The following is a 13,351-nucleotide window of genomic DNA, read 5'->3' on the forward strand; positions in this document are numbered from 1 at the left end:
GTAAGTCATACAGTAAAAATAAATATATTGTGAAATATTATTTTTATTATTATTTTAATACATTTTAAAAACGAATTTGTTCGTCTGATGGCAAAGCTGCATTTTCAGCAATTACTCCAGTCTTCAGAGTCACATGATCCTTCAGAAATCATTGTGATTTGATGCTCAAGAAAGACTATTATTGTCAATGTTGAAAACAGTTGTGCTACTTAATATTTTTGTGAAAACAGTGATACACATTTTTTTTAAATGATTCTTTGATTAATAGAAAGTTCAAAAGAGCAGCATTTATTTGAAACAGATATCTTTAGTAACATCATAACGTCACTTTTGATGAGTTCAATCGCATCCTTGCTGAATAAAAGTAATAATGCATTTAAAATGCATCTGAAGACTATGAACTTATTGATATGTGTAGGTCGTGTATGTATTTGACAACAAGGCAGAAATAACAGGATGAGAGTTAGAAGGAGAGACAGAGAAAGAGGGCAGGTATTTGCCAGATGCTGGACTCAGGATGTCCTGGGCACAAGAGAAGAAAAGAGGAAACAGAGGGGTAATTTCCTGTGCTGCCAACAAAATCTGCGTCAAAACTAAATTAAAGCTTTTTTTCCATCTAAATATTTCTTTCATTTGCATCGGATGTGCTTGTGTTTGAGGATCCATGATTTAATGTACATTGTGTTTACAATTCATTGTCTGTAAGCTAAATAACAATGTCCGAGTCCTCAGGTCTCTACTGTCTCCTCCTCTCATTCAGCAGAACTCCAGGGAGTTTACCAGAAACAAACAAAAGGAAACATCTTGAGAGAAAATACAGGTCTGTCAACCAGTGACCTCTCTGGTCTCTCAACCAGAATCTCTCTCACAATACACATGCATAGTCAAATCTATCTCTTTCTGTCTCTTACAGACATAAAAGACAGTGTGTCCTGACCTCATATTTTACCACAATGAATTTTCCGATTGGATCTCATGGGACAAACTTCAGCACAGTGCCAATATGCCTTTTCCATAATGCTAAAGCAAAAGGAAAAGATGAGGAGGGACGGTTATTATTTTTCCCCGTCGTCTACCTGATTTAAAATACAACTCGGAGACGGCAAGAGGACAGCGGTAGAATTGATCGGTTCAAATATCAGTCCCAAATATGAAGGAGTGAATTTTTAACAAGCTGGTTGTGTCATTATCATTTTTCAAGAGTTCTCCACTTATACACTTGTATAAGATTTACAAACACAGCTATGTTTTTATATTTCACCCTAGATGGGTTGTTTGTCTTTTCTTCCGTGCAAATGGGCCCTGCAAAACAACATCACTTTCCCCTCTCCTAATGACTACCAGCAGCCAGCACTGCAGCTCTGCTTCAAGCCTCTCCAAGACCGACAGACTTTCAGATCAGAGATCTTCTCACTGACTCTACAACTCTGTGGTGGTTCTGCAGTGAAAATAAACAGGGATGTGCAAAGAAAAATGCGAAATGAGTTAACAAAAATGCTCCATCCATTAGAAAAATAACAACACTTTATACACTCTTATAAAGGTTCCAAAGTAAACAGTTCTTAAAAGATCCAATTTCTTAGTGTGAAGACCATTTGATATATCTAAACAACCTTTTGTTAAATTAAAAGGTTCAGTAGATATTAAAGGTTCTTCATGGAACCATCGATGCCAATAAATAACCTTTTTTTTTTTTTTTAAGTGTACTGTATAAAGGGATGGTAACAGCTTTAAGCAGAACCCTGCAGATCCAAAGCCCTCCTCTGGCCTCTGTCTGCAAAAAGCATGAGTTAGAGAGGCTTATGTAAGCATGTGGTGGAAATATTACCCATCGTCTTCATCCGTTAACACAACACCCCCATCTCATCACCACTGACCTCCGTATGTTCTTTTCTCCGTGCTTTTTTATTTTGCCCTGAACTCATATAAAGTCACTTTAAAGACACTTTAGAGATTTACCCAACCCAAACATTAAATTCTCTTTTTTGAATTCCTTTACAGAATTTTTTTTTTGTTTATTAGCTGCTAATTTATCATTAATTTCATGACATAAATTACCTAATAACACAAGCAGCTACTGAACCAAGAGGCTAATCCGAAGAATTTCAGTTAAAGTGTAAGTGCCAACCCAGTGCACATGACCCAACAGAGAAATCATATCAACAGCAGATGTTTTTTTTTATGAGCACCTCAGCATGCTGCTGTCAAGGTGAAAAGTTTCTCCTGTGGAAATCAATTAGAGTCTCATGCTCTCCAGATGTGGAACCATTGGCAGGTACTAGTAATTCTTCCTGTGCTCCTATTCATAAGTTTGACCTGTTTATAGGGGATATTGTGGTCTGGAACAAAAAGATGGTGAAACAAGTAGTGGACTCATTTTAATTGTCTGGAATCCTCTAGAACCAAGGTCAAGGTCAGCATATCTTGGGTTTATGTGCTTTTGATCAGTTTGGCGATGCTGGGGTTTGCTTGTATCTGTAAGCTATTAACACTCCACAATGTGAGTCAGGTGGAGAATCAACACTCAAATAGGATGCAATGCTGTTGGATTAACGACAAAAGAAAAATTATGACTCTGAGATGACTCAGAGACACAAAAAAGATCAAATGTGTTTAGGATAGTGTGTCATTCCACTACTGTCCTTCACATTACACAGCCATGACTCTGATATTTGTATTATGACAAGCATCAAGCTCAATTCACTCTACACTGTAAAAAATGATTTTTTGGTGAAGTAAATACTACTGAAAAAAAACAATGTAATTTACATGAAAAAGTTAGTTCAGGCAAGAATTAAAAAAACTAAGTAAATTCAATATCAGTACTTAATTCAAGCGAGTAGAAATGAAAGCGTAAATATCAACTCAATAAAATTAAGTAAAATTACTCAACTTTTCTGATACTGGGGTTCCCATCATGCACTGGACCTTGAATAATTAATGAGGTTCATTTTTCACTGGTTTCCAGCTGTATTTACACTGTTTTATCATTGCTTTTGTTGTCAGGATTAGTAACTTGCCATTTTGTGACATTTCGAGTAAATTTTCTGCTCAAAATGACACATTCAAACACAAAAACGATCCATCAAATGTTACCGTCATTGTGTATTGTCTACCAAGTATTGAGGTCTTTGCATTCACAAGATGCTTAACATCTGACAAGATGTAATATAAATTACTTAGATAATCTAAGTAAAGCACATACTATAAATGATTGAATTCAATATTATGGTTTGAGTGAAATGTAATGCAAAGGAAATTACAACTAAATCGATAATAATCAACCTTTAACTAGCCAAGTTAAAATGACTTATTTTCTTTGTTACTTTCACTTAACTAGGTTAAGTAAAGTTAACTTAATTCCATATTCCAAGTAAATTTAACTTAAAGATTTCTAATTAAAGCTACTGATAAATATGTTTAGGTTTTTACTTGGCAAATCTTTGTAAATTTACTAGCATTTTCTGAGTGAAAAAAGTTGGCTAGCTTTTTTTAAGTAAATGTCACTCCAAATTTTTTCCAGTGTATAAATACAAAATGTGTGCAATGTTCAACAAATGTATGCTATTGTATTAAGCAAATCATTGATTTTGTATTGATTTTTGAGGACAAAAACACATGATGGATAAACAATCAGTCTTTCTCCACCTGCTCCAGATGACATCTGTCTAAGATTTGTTGTGAAAGAAGTCAATGGACATTTTTGTTTCAACAGTTTTTGCACCATAATTACAAGAAAACCACTTTTTTTCCTTTTTTTTTTTTTTACAAGAAAAACAATGTGTGAGCTAAACGAAAACTACCAATATAAGTTGATCCTGTTTTGAAGTGTGCATTTACAATAAACACTGATTATACAACTTTGATTTGTATGAATTATATGGATTGTTTGAACTGTAATACATTTAAAAATGAACCCTAAGAAAAAGCAATCACATAATCACATCAAAAGCATAGGCTACTTCAAGAAGTAGGTCAGGACAGAAGATGGAAACTTCAGGACAAAGAAACGAATAAAAGTAGGCTTTACAAAATTGATGAAAGGTCTTAAATTGCATTGCAGTTGTATTGCAGTAGCGTAGAAAACTTTCTTACCTTACTGGAGAAGTGGCATTGGAAGTGAGGTTCTGCGTTCCGAGGACAAATGAAGACTCTTTTAAAGACGAACGTCCTTTTGTATAGGCTACTTTATAAACCTGTTAATAAATTTTAAAGTTGAGTCTTGCTCCCAAAGTGATCGCTAAACCGGTGTTCGCGTAACCATTAGCTGTATATCTCTATCCTATGCGCTGGAGAGCGCGCGACAGTGACAACTGCAAGACAATTGAGTCTCGAGTGCGCGAGGAGTGGGAACGCGCTTACGTCTACTGTATTCTGTCCCTCCCACTGTTTCATTTTCGATTCTAAGTATAGTTTATCGTCTATTTAACAGATTGGTATAGAACTTCCCTTTCTTAAGAAATTAATGTCTTAAATGGATGTACATATTTCATGTTTTTATGACATTCCATACACTGCACAAGGTATTATAAGGCTACACTAACACTAACATGTTTTGTTGAGATGTACTCACTGTTTTTATGTTTGGGATCCCAGAGACCCCAATGATGTGTTAAAATGATGGGAGTAGGCTAATTTTACAAAAAAAAATTTTAATACAGTAGGCTACATTTCTTTGACCTATAATAAAAAGCAGTAGGCAAATATCATTGAAGGTTTTTCCCTCTATTTTACCACACAGTATTCATCCACTTTTCAGAAATGTGACTATATAGTAGGCCTATCCATTCTAGTTGCTTCTGTTTGGGGGTCAAACAATGTTGAACTTTACAATAAAAGAAATCAAAAGAAGAAACTGGCAGGAGTGTATTAGTTGACTCAATTTCATGACATGATTGTTTTAGCATGGTCTGGAAAGTTCAATTAGGGATATAAATGGGGGTGTAAGATGGAAAATTCAGGATCTGGAACATCAACAAAGCAGCCCTCTTCCTAAATTACTATTCAGAATGTCTGTTCAAAAATAGCTGGCCAAAAGAAGGCTAACAAAAATGATTAGTAAGCCACTGCACTGAAGGGTCCGTGAGAATCACTTCCTGCTGGCTTTAATGATAAGTGATGCTCCGGGATGTATTTCCCCATCTGGCATTGTATTAACAGATAACACTCTGTTATTTAGGAAATAATAGAGAATGAAGGAAAACCGTTTTCCGTTTTACTAAGACACTCAGCAAAAGATAGACTGAGTCAGTTTTGGCATCAGCATATCATCATAAGACAGGAACTTCACTTGCACATTGTAGGTCTTGAAATTCCCCAGGTGATCTGTTTCTATTGTTGAAAATCTTTGAATAAGTAGGCCTATAGATTTTTTTTTTTTTCAGATGTAAGATTTATTGCATTTCTAAAAAGGTCTAATGCATCCCAAATATATTATACTATATTTTTACAGCAGTTAATCTCAGTTCTTGACAGTGATAGGCCAGTTTAGTGACCATTTCTGCAGGTTACATCATTACGCCAGTAGATGGGGACAAATTACTGTTTATCATTGACTGTGTCTAAATTCCCCAATATTGACTTTTGTTACATATAGCAATGTCACAGTCAGAACTTCTTGAATATCAGATTATATCTTATTCATAATAACAGCACTCTTGCTTGTGATATATCTTAAATATTATTATATTATATTATTCTGATTTAATATCTGTCCTCAACTGCCAAGTCAAACTCCCAAAAGAGCATCCTTTTGTCAAATAAGCCTCTTCTGATATGATGCATCTAATGGTGACCCCTAGTGCAAAAATAAATCACTGCATACCTTTTCCTTTGTTTGATGTGTGTGTTTTTTTTTTACCTCTAGTGTAAAAAATCCATAGACAGCATGAAAATCCTGTGTGCTGCAGCCGGTCACATGATTTGCCAAGTAAGACTTTTCATTTCATTTGTACTTTTTGCAGTTATAGAACATGAATTCATTTTAATTTCTATATGTTATAAAGTGAAAACAAACAGACAAAACCCAAACGATAATGGCACATTTAGCTTGGTCGTCATTTAAATGCATTGAGCTAAAGTTGGAGGGAACTGCGAACTAGGAACTGGGAATCCCAAACACACACACACACACACACACACACACACACACACACACACACACACACACACACACACACACACACACACACACACACACGAAATTATATGCTATATATTTACATATAATAAACAAACTTTCCGATACATTTTTATTATTAGTATTGCTATTAGTTTGTTATTAGTGTGTTTGTAGGTTTTATTTCATACCAATGTGCTGAATTTATCAAACGCGTTCTACCAGGAGAACAGCTGAGCTTTTATGGGCTTCCAGGCGACCCATACCTACATCTGCTGCTACTCTGAGCAGCATCTCACGCTGCGGGGCTAACTTTATCATTCACGCGTCTCCTAGTTTCCGGCTTCTGACACCAGTAAAAATGCGTTTACCATGGTTTATCATCTGTCTAGTTTTCACTGTGTGGTGTGCGGAGGGCAGCGATGTGCTCGAGCTCGGAGACTCTGACTTTGACCGGAGCGCAGCCTTGCACGAGACTCTGCTAGTGGAGTTCTTCGCACCTTGGTATGTCCCAGTCCCCGGTATTTGTTAAATTCTACGAAAGTATCAATTTAGATGCTTTTTCTAAATGTTAATGTCTGGATCTGTTTAGAGAGTGACAATGGTTGTGTTAATGCACAGTGCATGAATCTAAATTATGATTTATGGTGCATGAAGCTAAACTATGATGCACTTTCACAATTCTCTGATTTAAACAACTATGAATCCCTTTAGATACATTTTAACCTGAGACTGAGAGTTAAAATAGTGCAATGAATTAACAATGTATCATTAACATCCCTCACATGATGTGACCACAGGTGTGGTCATTGTCAGCGTCTCGCTCCAGAATATGAGGCTGCTGCCACAAAGCTGAAAGGGACACTGTCTCTGGCAAAGGTGAGGAGTGATGGACCCATCAGTTCCTGTTACCTAGCTCAATCTTCTTTAATGCTACACAGCGGACTCATTCTGCAAGATTATGCTTCTATATATATTTCTTTAGTGAATGTGTCTCTTTCCTGTTCTTTGATCAGGTTGACTGCACTGGGAACTCTGAGATCTGTGAACGTTTTGGAGTGAATGGATACCCCACCCTTAAAATCTTCCGCAACGGAGAGGATGCTGGATCTTATGATGGGCCCAGAACAGCAGGTTGATACTTTGTGTCCATGCATACAGTACTGTTCAAAAGTTTGGGGTTTGTAAGATTTTGAAACAAAATGTTTTAAAAGAGGTCTCTAAAAATAATAGTTAAACAATTATATTGTGAAATATTACAATTTAAAATAAACAATTTCTATTTTTATATGTTTTAAAATGTAATTTGTTCCTGTGATGGCAAAGCTGAATTTTCAGCAGCTTATTACTCCAATCTTCAGTGTCACATAATCCTTCAGAATGGACAAGTAACATTTATTATTGCTATCGACGTTGAAAATAGTTGTGCTATGCAATATTTTTGTTGAAACCAAAATGCATTTGTTTTTCAGGATTTTTTGATGAATAGAATGTTCAAAAGGACAGCATTTATTTGAAATAGAAATATGTTGTCATAAATGCCTACTGTCACTTTTGAACAGTTCATCCTTGCTGAATAAAAGTATTAATTTCTTTGAAGAAAGTCTTACTGACCCCAAACTTTTGAACGGTATTGTATGTTTTATTTTGTGGTTCCCTTTTTTGGCTGTAACTATTTTAGTTACTTGCATACCTATATCTTGATCTGAAATAGATGGCATTGTGAGCTACATGAAGAAGCAAGCAGGCCCAAGTTCTGTGGCTCTGCACAGTGAGGCAGATTTGGATTATTTTGCCGACAACTATGAGGCCAGTGTGGTGGGTGAGTAGCTGAGTTTGTAATACCTGCCAAAACATGTTGAATCGCTCCTGCAGCAGAAGGTCAAAACAAATCAGATTTAACTTCTGCATTCATCTTTTGGAACTGAAAAAGGCTGAAGTTCTCTCCATTCATATCTTGCCCTCTTGTCTCTGTTCATCTCAGGCTTTTTCTCTGGGGAAGATAGTGCACAGCTTGCAGAGTTTCTGAAGGTCTCCGGTTCCCTGAGGGACAGCTATCGATTTGCTCATTCCACTGATGTGGGAACAGGCTTGAAATATGGCGTAGATGGAGAGTATGTATGACAGAGCATGAAGGAAACATCCATTTGTGAAACTGAGCAAAATATGATCAATATTTCATGTTAAAGTATGTCCTCAACGTCCCTTTTTCCACTTGCTGTCAGAGATTGCGCTGACCAAAAACGTCTCTACCAAAACTTGAAAATATTTAATCTGAAAAATTGCTCAAATACCATACTGTATTTGACAGCACAGACAAAGATAAGTTAAGATACCCAAAGTTAAAATGGTTTAAGAGGTTGTATACAAGTAGGCCATATAATATCCTTTACTTTTAATTATTGGAAATGGTAATATTTGGTATAGTTACAGAATACATTTAGGTACATTTGGTATATGAAGTTGAAATGTACATTTTGGTATTTGAGTACATTTAGGTATATTTCGAAATATCAAGATGAAATGTAGATTTTGAAAAGTGTTTTTTCATCAAGGTCTCAGAGATTTCTAGCTTAAACCACTAAGAACAGCCATCAGCCAGATTGCTTGACATTTGTACAATAAAATTTTAGCTACTGTTTGTTTTTTTTGTTCTAATATTGGCTTCTCTACGTCTCTTGCATTGCAGGTGTGTTCTGCTGTTTCGTCCCCCTCGCTTAAACAGCAAGTTTGAGGACAATGTGGTGAAATACACAGAATCCATTTCGATTTCCTCTCTCCGTACATTCATCAGAAACAATGTGTATGTTTCTTTTATGCTTGAATATTTTGTGGGAAATTGGTCAAAAAGTTGTAACCCCACATACATATGCAATTTGATTATGTGATTTGTTTGCCCATATGTTTATATTTCTGTTATTTTCCTCTTGCTCTGCTTTAGATTTGGTCTATGTCCACATCTGACCACAGAAAATAGGGACATTCTGAAAGGAAGTGACCTGCTTACAGCGTATTACAATGTAGATTATGTACGAAATATCAAAGGCACAAACTACTGGAGGAATAGGTGAGCGCCCAATTATTGGATTCCTTATTGGATCATTCCTTGTCTTTTATATATTTTTTATATTTCTCCCAGAATAATGAAGGTGGCAACACAGTTCCGGGATCAAGGTCTGAGTTTTGCGGTGGCTGATCGACAGGAGTTCCAGGATGAGCTTGAGGAGGAGTTTGGTGTGGGTTCGGTTGAGGGAGGAGACATTCCCCTCGTCACCATCCGGACCAGAGCGGGACATAAGTACTCCATGCAGGAAGAATTCACGTGGGTCTTGCAACTAGTCTCCACATAGTGCTTTTCTGTTGTCACAATCAATATTTTTTTGAAAAATCTATTGGTTTTAGAAAGGTTTAAAAGGGTTTTAGAACTATGTTTGGTTCTGTAGGCGAGATGGCAAGTCCTTGGAGAGGTTCCTGGAGGATTACTTTGCTAAAAGATTGAAACGATATGTGAAGTCTGAACCTGTTCCAGAGTCCAACGATGACCTTGTCAAGGTACATGGACCCACAAAGGTGTTTTTTGTCTTTTATGTTTTAGGATAATAATGTTTTCTGGTATACATCTCACATATGTGGTTCCACAGGTTGTTGTTGCTGACACGTTTGATGAGATTGTGAATGATCCAGAAAAGGATGTGTTGGTTGAATTTTACGCTCCCTGGTGTGGCCATTGCAAGAGCCTGGAGCCCAAGTACAAGGAGCTTGGAGAAAAGGTTTTTTTAACACAATTTGTATACATTATAAATCATTTTTATCAGGCATACACTACCATTCAAAAGTTTGGGTTGGTAAGATTGTTTTATGTTTTTGAAAGATGTCTATTAAGGGCCGCTGGGTCAATATCATTGTTTATTCTAATCGCGCGCTGCAGTTTTGTCGTCTGTCGCTTTAAATACTCTCGCTCTTTAAAGCAAGATGGATTCTGATTGACTGTCAATGTTTTTATTGTTCATCAACTGGAAAAAATTGTTCTGTAAGTGATTCCAATGATATCGTTATAGCTGTGGTGTGAACTCTGCTATTCTTTTATATTTAGAAATATTTTTAGAATGTTTATTGATATTTTTATAGATATTGTTCTTGGTTTGAATGGGCCTTTATGCTTACCATGGTGGCATTTATATGATCAAAAATACAATAAAAACAGAAATGTTGTGAAATATTATTACAATAATTATTATCATCAGCATCATTACTTTAGTCTTCAGTGTCACATGATCCTTCAGAAATCTTTCTAATATGCTGATTTGATACTCAAAGAAGCATTTTGTGTTGTTATCAATGTTGAAAACAATTGTGCTGCTTAATATTTTCATGGAAAACTTTTTTTAGGATTCTTTGATAAATTGAAAGTTCAAAAAACAGCATTCATTTGAAAGATTCATGATTCAGATTTGAAATCTTGTAACTTTAAATATCTTAACACTATTCAATTTAATGCATTCAGCCTTGCTGAATGAAAGTATTAATTTCTTTACAAAAAAAATTGTACTGACCACAATCCTTTGAACTGTAGTACTTCAAGAAATAAAGCCACCGTGGACCTCATGCTCATTATTTGGATTTTGTGTGTGTGTCTTAGCTCTCTGGGGACCCCAACATTGTCATTGCTAAAATGGACGCCACAGCTAATGATGTGCCCACAAATTATGATGTCCAAGGGTAACATTCTGTGTCTCTCTTTATGTCTCGGATCTATTTATAGTCCATTACAACAGACATTCAGTGATATTCAGCCATTTTTTTTCTTGATTCATCAACTATTTTGTCTAAACTGCAGATTTCCAACCATTTACTTTGTGCCCTCTGGACAAAAAGACCAGCCACGGCGATATGAGGTGAATATAATCATGCACACACAGATTGTTATAAGACAATTTGACTACAATGTTGCTTAAGAACTTTTGTCCTGCAGGGTGGTCGTGAGGTTAGTGACTTCATCACCTACCTGAAGAAAGAGGCCACACATCCGCTCATCTTAGATGAATCAAGGGATGAACTGTAAACAGACATAAAGATGCTGAATTTATCAGGTGGAGAAATGCACAGACCCACACTGAACTTCAGCCAGATATGTCACACGCAGCTATTCATCACATCCATTGGGATCATCAAAGCACATGATTAAATTCCTCACTTGTAAAATGTTAGTCAATACACAACTGGACACATAAGGAATGTAATTTACAATAATTATAGTTAAAGGGTTGTTCACCCAAAAATGAAAATTCTGTCATCTTTTACTCACCGTTTTAAACCCGTAAGACTTTCGTTCATCTTCGGAACATAAATTAATATATTTTAAATGAAATCTGATTGATTTCTCTCCCTCCATTGACAGCTACACAACTACCACTTTGACTCTTCAATGAGTTCATAAAGAGATTGTAAAACTAATCCATATGAATTGAAAAATTGAAGAGAGACGATTGCTTTATATGTTGAACAGAATTATTTTAGGCTTTAATTCACATATAAACAATCAACGCACACATCAGTTGTGGTAAACCAAAGCTCATGCATGTTCGCTTGACATTCGAGAACCAATGAGGTTCATTATTGACTTATGCAGAATGCTTGAGCTTCCGCAAGAACCAATGAGGTTTGTTATTGCATGTCAAGCAGATTTGATTGAGCTTCTGTTTATGTTCACTGATCAATGTTATATGTGAATAAAAGTCTAAATTCAATCTGTTCATCTTATAAAATGACCATGTCTCTTCAGAAAACTTGAACTAAACCGCTCAATTCATATGGATTCGTTTTACGATCTCTTTATGAACTTTTTGAAGCATCAAAGTGGTAGTTGTGTAGACTGTCAATGGCGGGACAGAAATCGCTCAGATTAAAAAATAAAAAATAAATAAAAAAAATCTTCATTTGTGTTCTGAAGATGAACGAAAGTCATACGGGTTTGAAACAACATGAGGGAGAGTAAATGATGACAGAATTTTCATTTTTGGGTAAGCTAACCCTTTAAAATGCTGTATTTACATCTGTTATTTAATAATCTGCTGCCAAGTTGCCCTAGTTTTCTTTTATTCTCTGTCTTTTATAACAAAATGCACTGCATATGTGAAATATGCTAATTTCCTGTCTCTTTATTTAAAGAGAGACTGTTTATAGGTCACTTATCACATACATGTTACTGTAGCATCCTAAAGTGTTCAATTGAACACTTAAGAGCATTCACTGCTCACTGCTGGCTTTAGTTTACAAAATGTGTTGGTACTTTAGTTACACAATCTCTTCATAATCCATTCAGATATTACTATAAAACTTTGTTTCAAGTCTATTGGATGTTAGAAATTCTGTAAGCAGTTGACGACTGAAATAACTGTCTGAAAAGGGTTGGGGTGCCTGTACTACCTATCATGTCTGTCTTATCAAATGAAAGTTCTGTAAGGGCTCATTTTGGATCGCATCCTCTATCCACACGTGAGGACATGAGATGTTCCCAGGCTTTTAGAAGTTTGACATTTATTTCTTGAACTGTATGTAATCACAAAGGGGAGTGTTTTGTGTTTGCAGACACAATAAAGAAATGGACTGACACTTTACTCTGTGTATTGTAGCATATTTTTGTTATATCTTTTATAGTAGGCCTACTGTTCTAAAGGTTACACAGCAAGATTAGCTTTTTGTTTCATTTTATGATCCAAAAACAGTTTTATATAAAATGTAATTTTAACTATTTAAAAATGCAAAATAATTTTTTTGCATAAATATTGTCTTGTTAAATATATTTTATTTTGTAAATCAATAGAAGGTAATACTTTTACTTAATGTATCACTATATTAAAAGTAAAATCTAATTTATTAGTTTAATTTTCAGTACATTCATTTATTTTTAATGTTACCTTATAATAGTTGGAGGTTAAATCACCTCCAGCTTGGTTAACCATTTAATAGTGTTTACTGTAATATTTTTTTTGCATTTTCTCCGATTAAAATGACTTACATTTTTTAGTGTAGAGTAGACGTCATAGCATACATTTTGAAATATATTCCTTCGATTTTTTATTTTATTTTATTTTTTTTACTACTTTAGATATCATAAAATAGTATAATTATTTAACTAAATGTAGATTTTGATTTAAAACTTAAATTGTTCTTTTAATGTACAAGTTTACATTTTTAGCTAGGAATTATTAATCTCGACTCTTCTCAGGATTC

General features: G+C 35.2%; 2 protein-coding genes across 3 annotated transcripts in view; one reads left to right on the forward strand and one right to left on the reverse strand.

The window, feature by feature from the left end:
• Window positions 1–4,328, reverse strand: part of pear1 (platelet endothelial aggregation receptor 1) — a 41,401-nt gene extending 37,073 nt beyond the window's left edge. For both annotated transcript variants that reach the window (XM_082149747.1, XM_082149746.1), the window contains exon 1: window positions 4,096–4,328. The gene's annotated coding sequence lies outside the window, so the exon portion shown is untranslated. The remainder of the gene's footprint in view (window positions 1–4,095) is intronic.
• A 2,042-nt stretch (window positions 4,329–6,370) lies between these two features.
• On the forward strand, window positions 6,371–12,735 carry pdia7 (protein disulfide isomerase family A, member 7). The gene is made up of 13 exons (XM_082149763.1): window positions 6,371–6,622; window positions 6,919–6,997; window positions 7,135–7,252; window positions 7,833–7,940; window positions 8,103–8,232; window positions 8,808–8,921; window positions 9,060–9,185; window positions 9,258–9,440; window positions 9,562–9,670; window positions 9,760–9,888; window positions 10,758–10,837; window positions 10,956–11,013; window positions 11,091–12,735. The coding sequence occupies exons 1-13, from the start codon at window positions 6,480–6,482 to the stop codon at window positions 11,178–11,180; spliced, it is 1,467 nt and encodes a 488-aa protein (XP_082005889.1). The 5' UTR covers window positions 6,371–6,479; the 3' UTR covers window positions 11,181–12,735.
• The last annotated feature ends 616 nt before the right edge of the window (window positions 12,736–13,351 follow it).

This window comes from Leuciscus leuciscus (genome assembly GCF_965113295.1).
Source record: "Leuciscus leuciscus genome assembly, chromosome: 20".
Taxonomy (NCBI): Eukaryota; Metazoa; Chordata; class Actinopteri; order Cypriniformes; family Leuciscidae; genus Leuciscus; species Leuciscus leuciscus.

What these genes read in the sequence shown, in the direction of transcription:
- pdia7 (XM_082149763.1), top strand. Translation starts at nt 6,480, where the DNA reads ATGCGTTTACCATGGTTTATCATCTGTCTAGTTTTCACTGTGTGGTGT. An exon ending in AAATATGGCGTAGATGGAGA is followed by an intron (nt 8,233 to 8,807) that starts GTATGTATGACA and finishes CTTGCATTGCAG; the next exon opens with GTGTGTTCTGCTGTTTCGTC. An exon ending in TCCATGCAGGAAGAATTCAC is followed by an intron (nt 9,441 to 9,561) that starts GTGGGTCTTGCA and finishes TTGGTTCTGTAG; the next exon opens with GCGAGATGGCAAGTCCTTGG.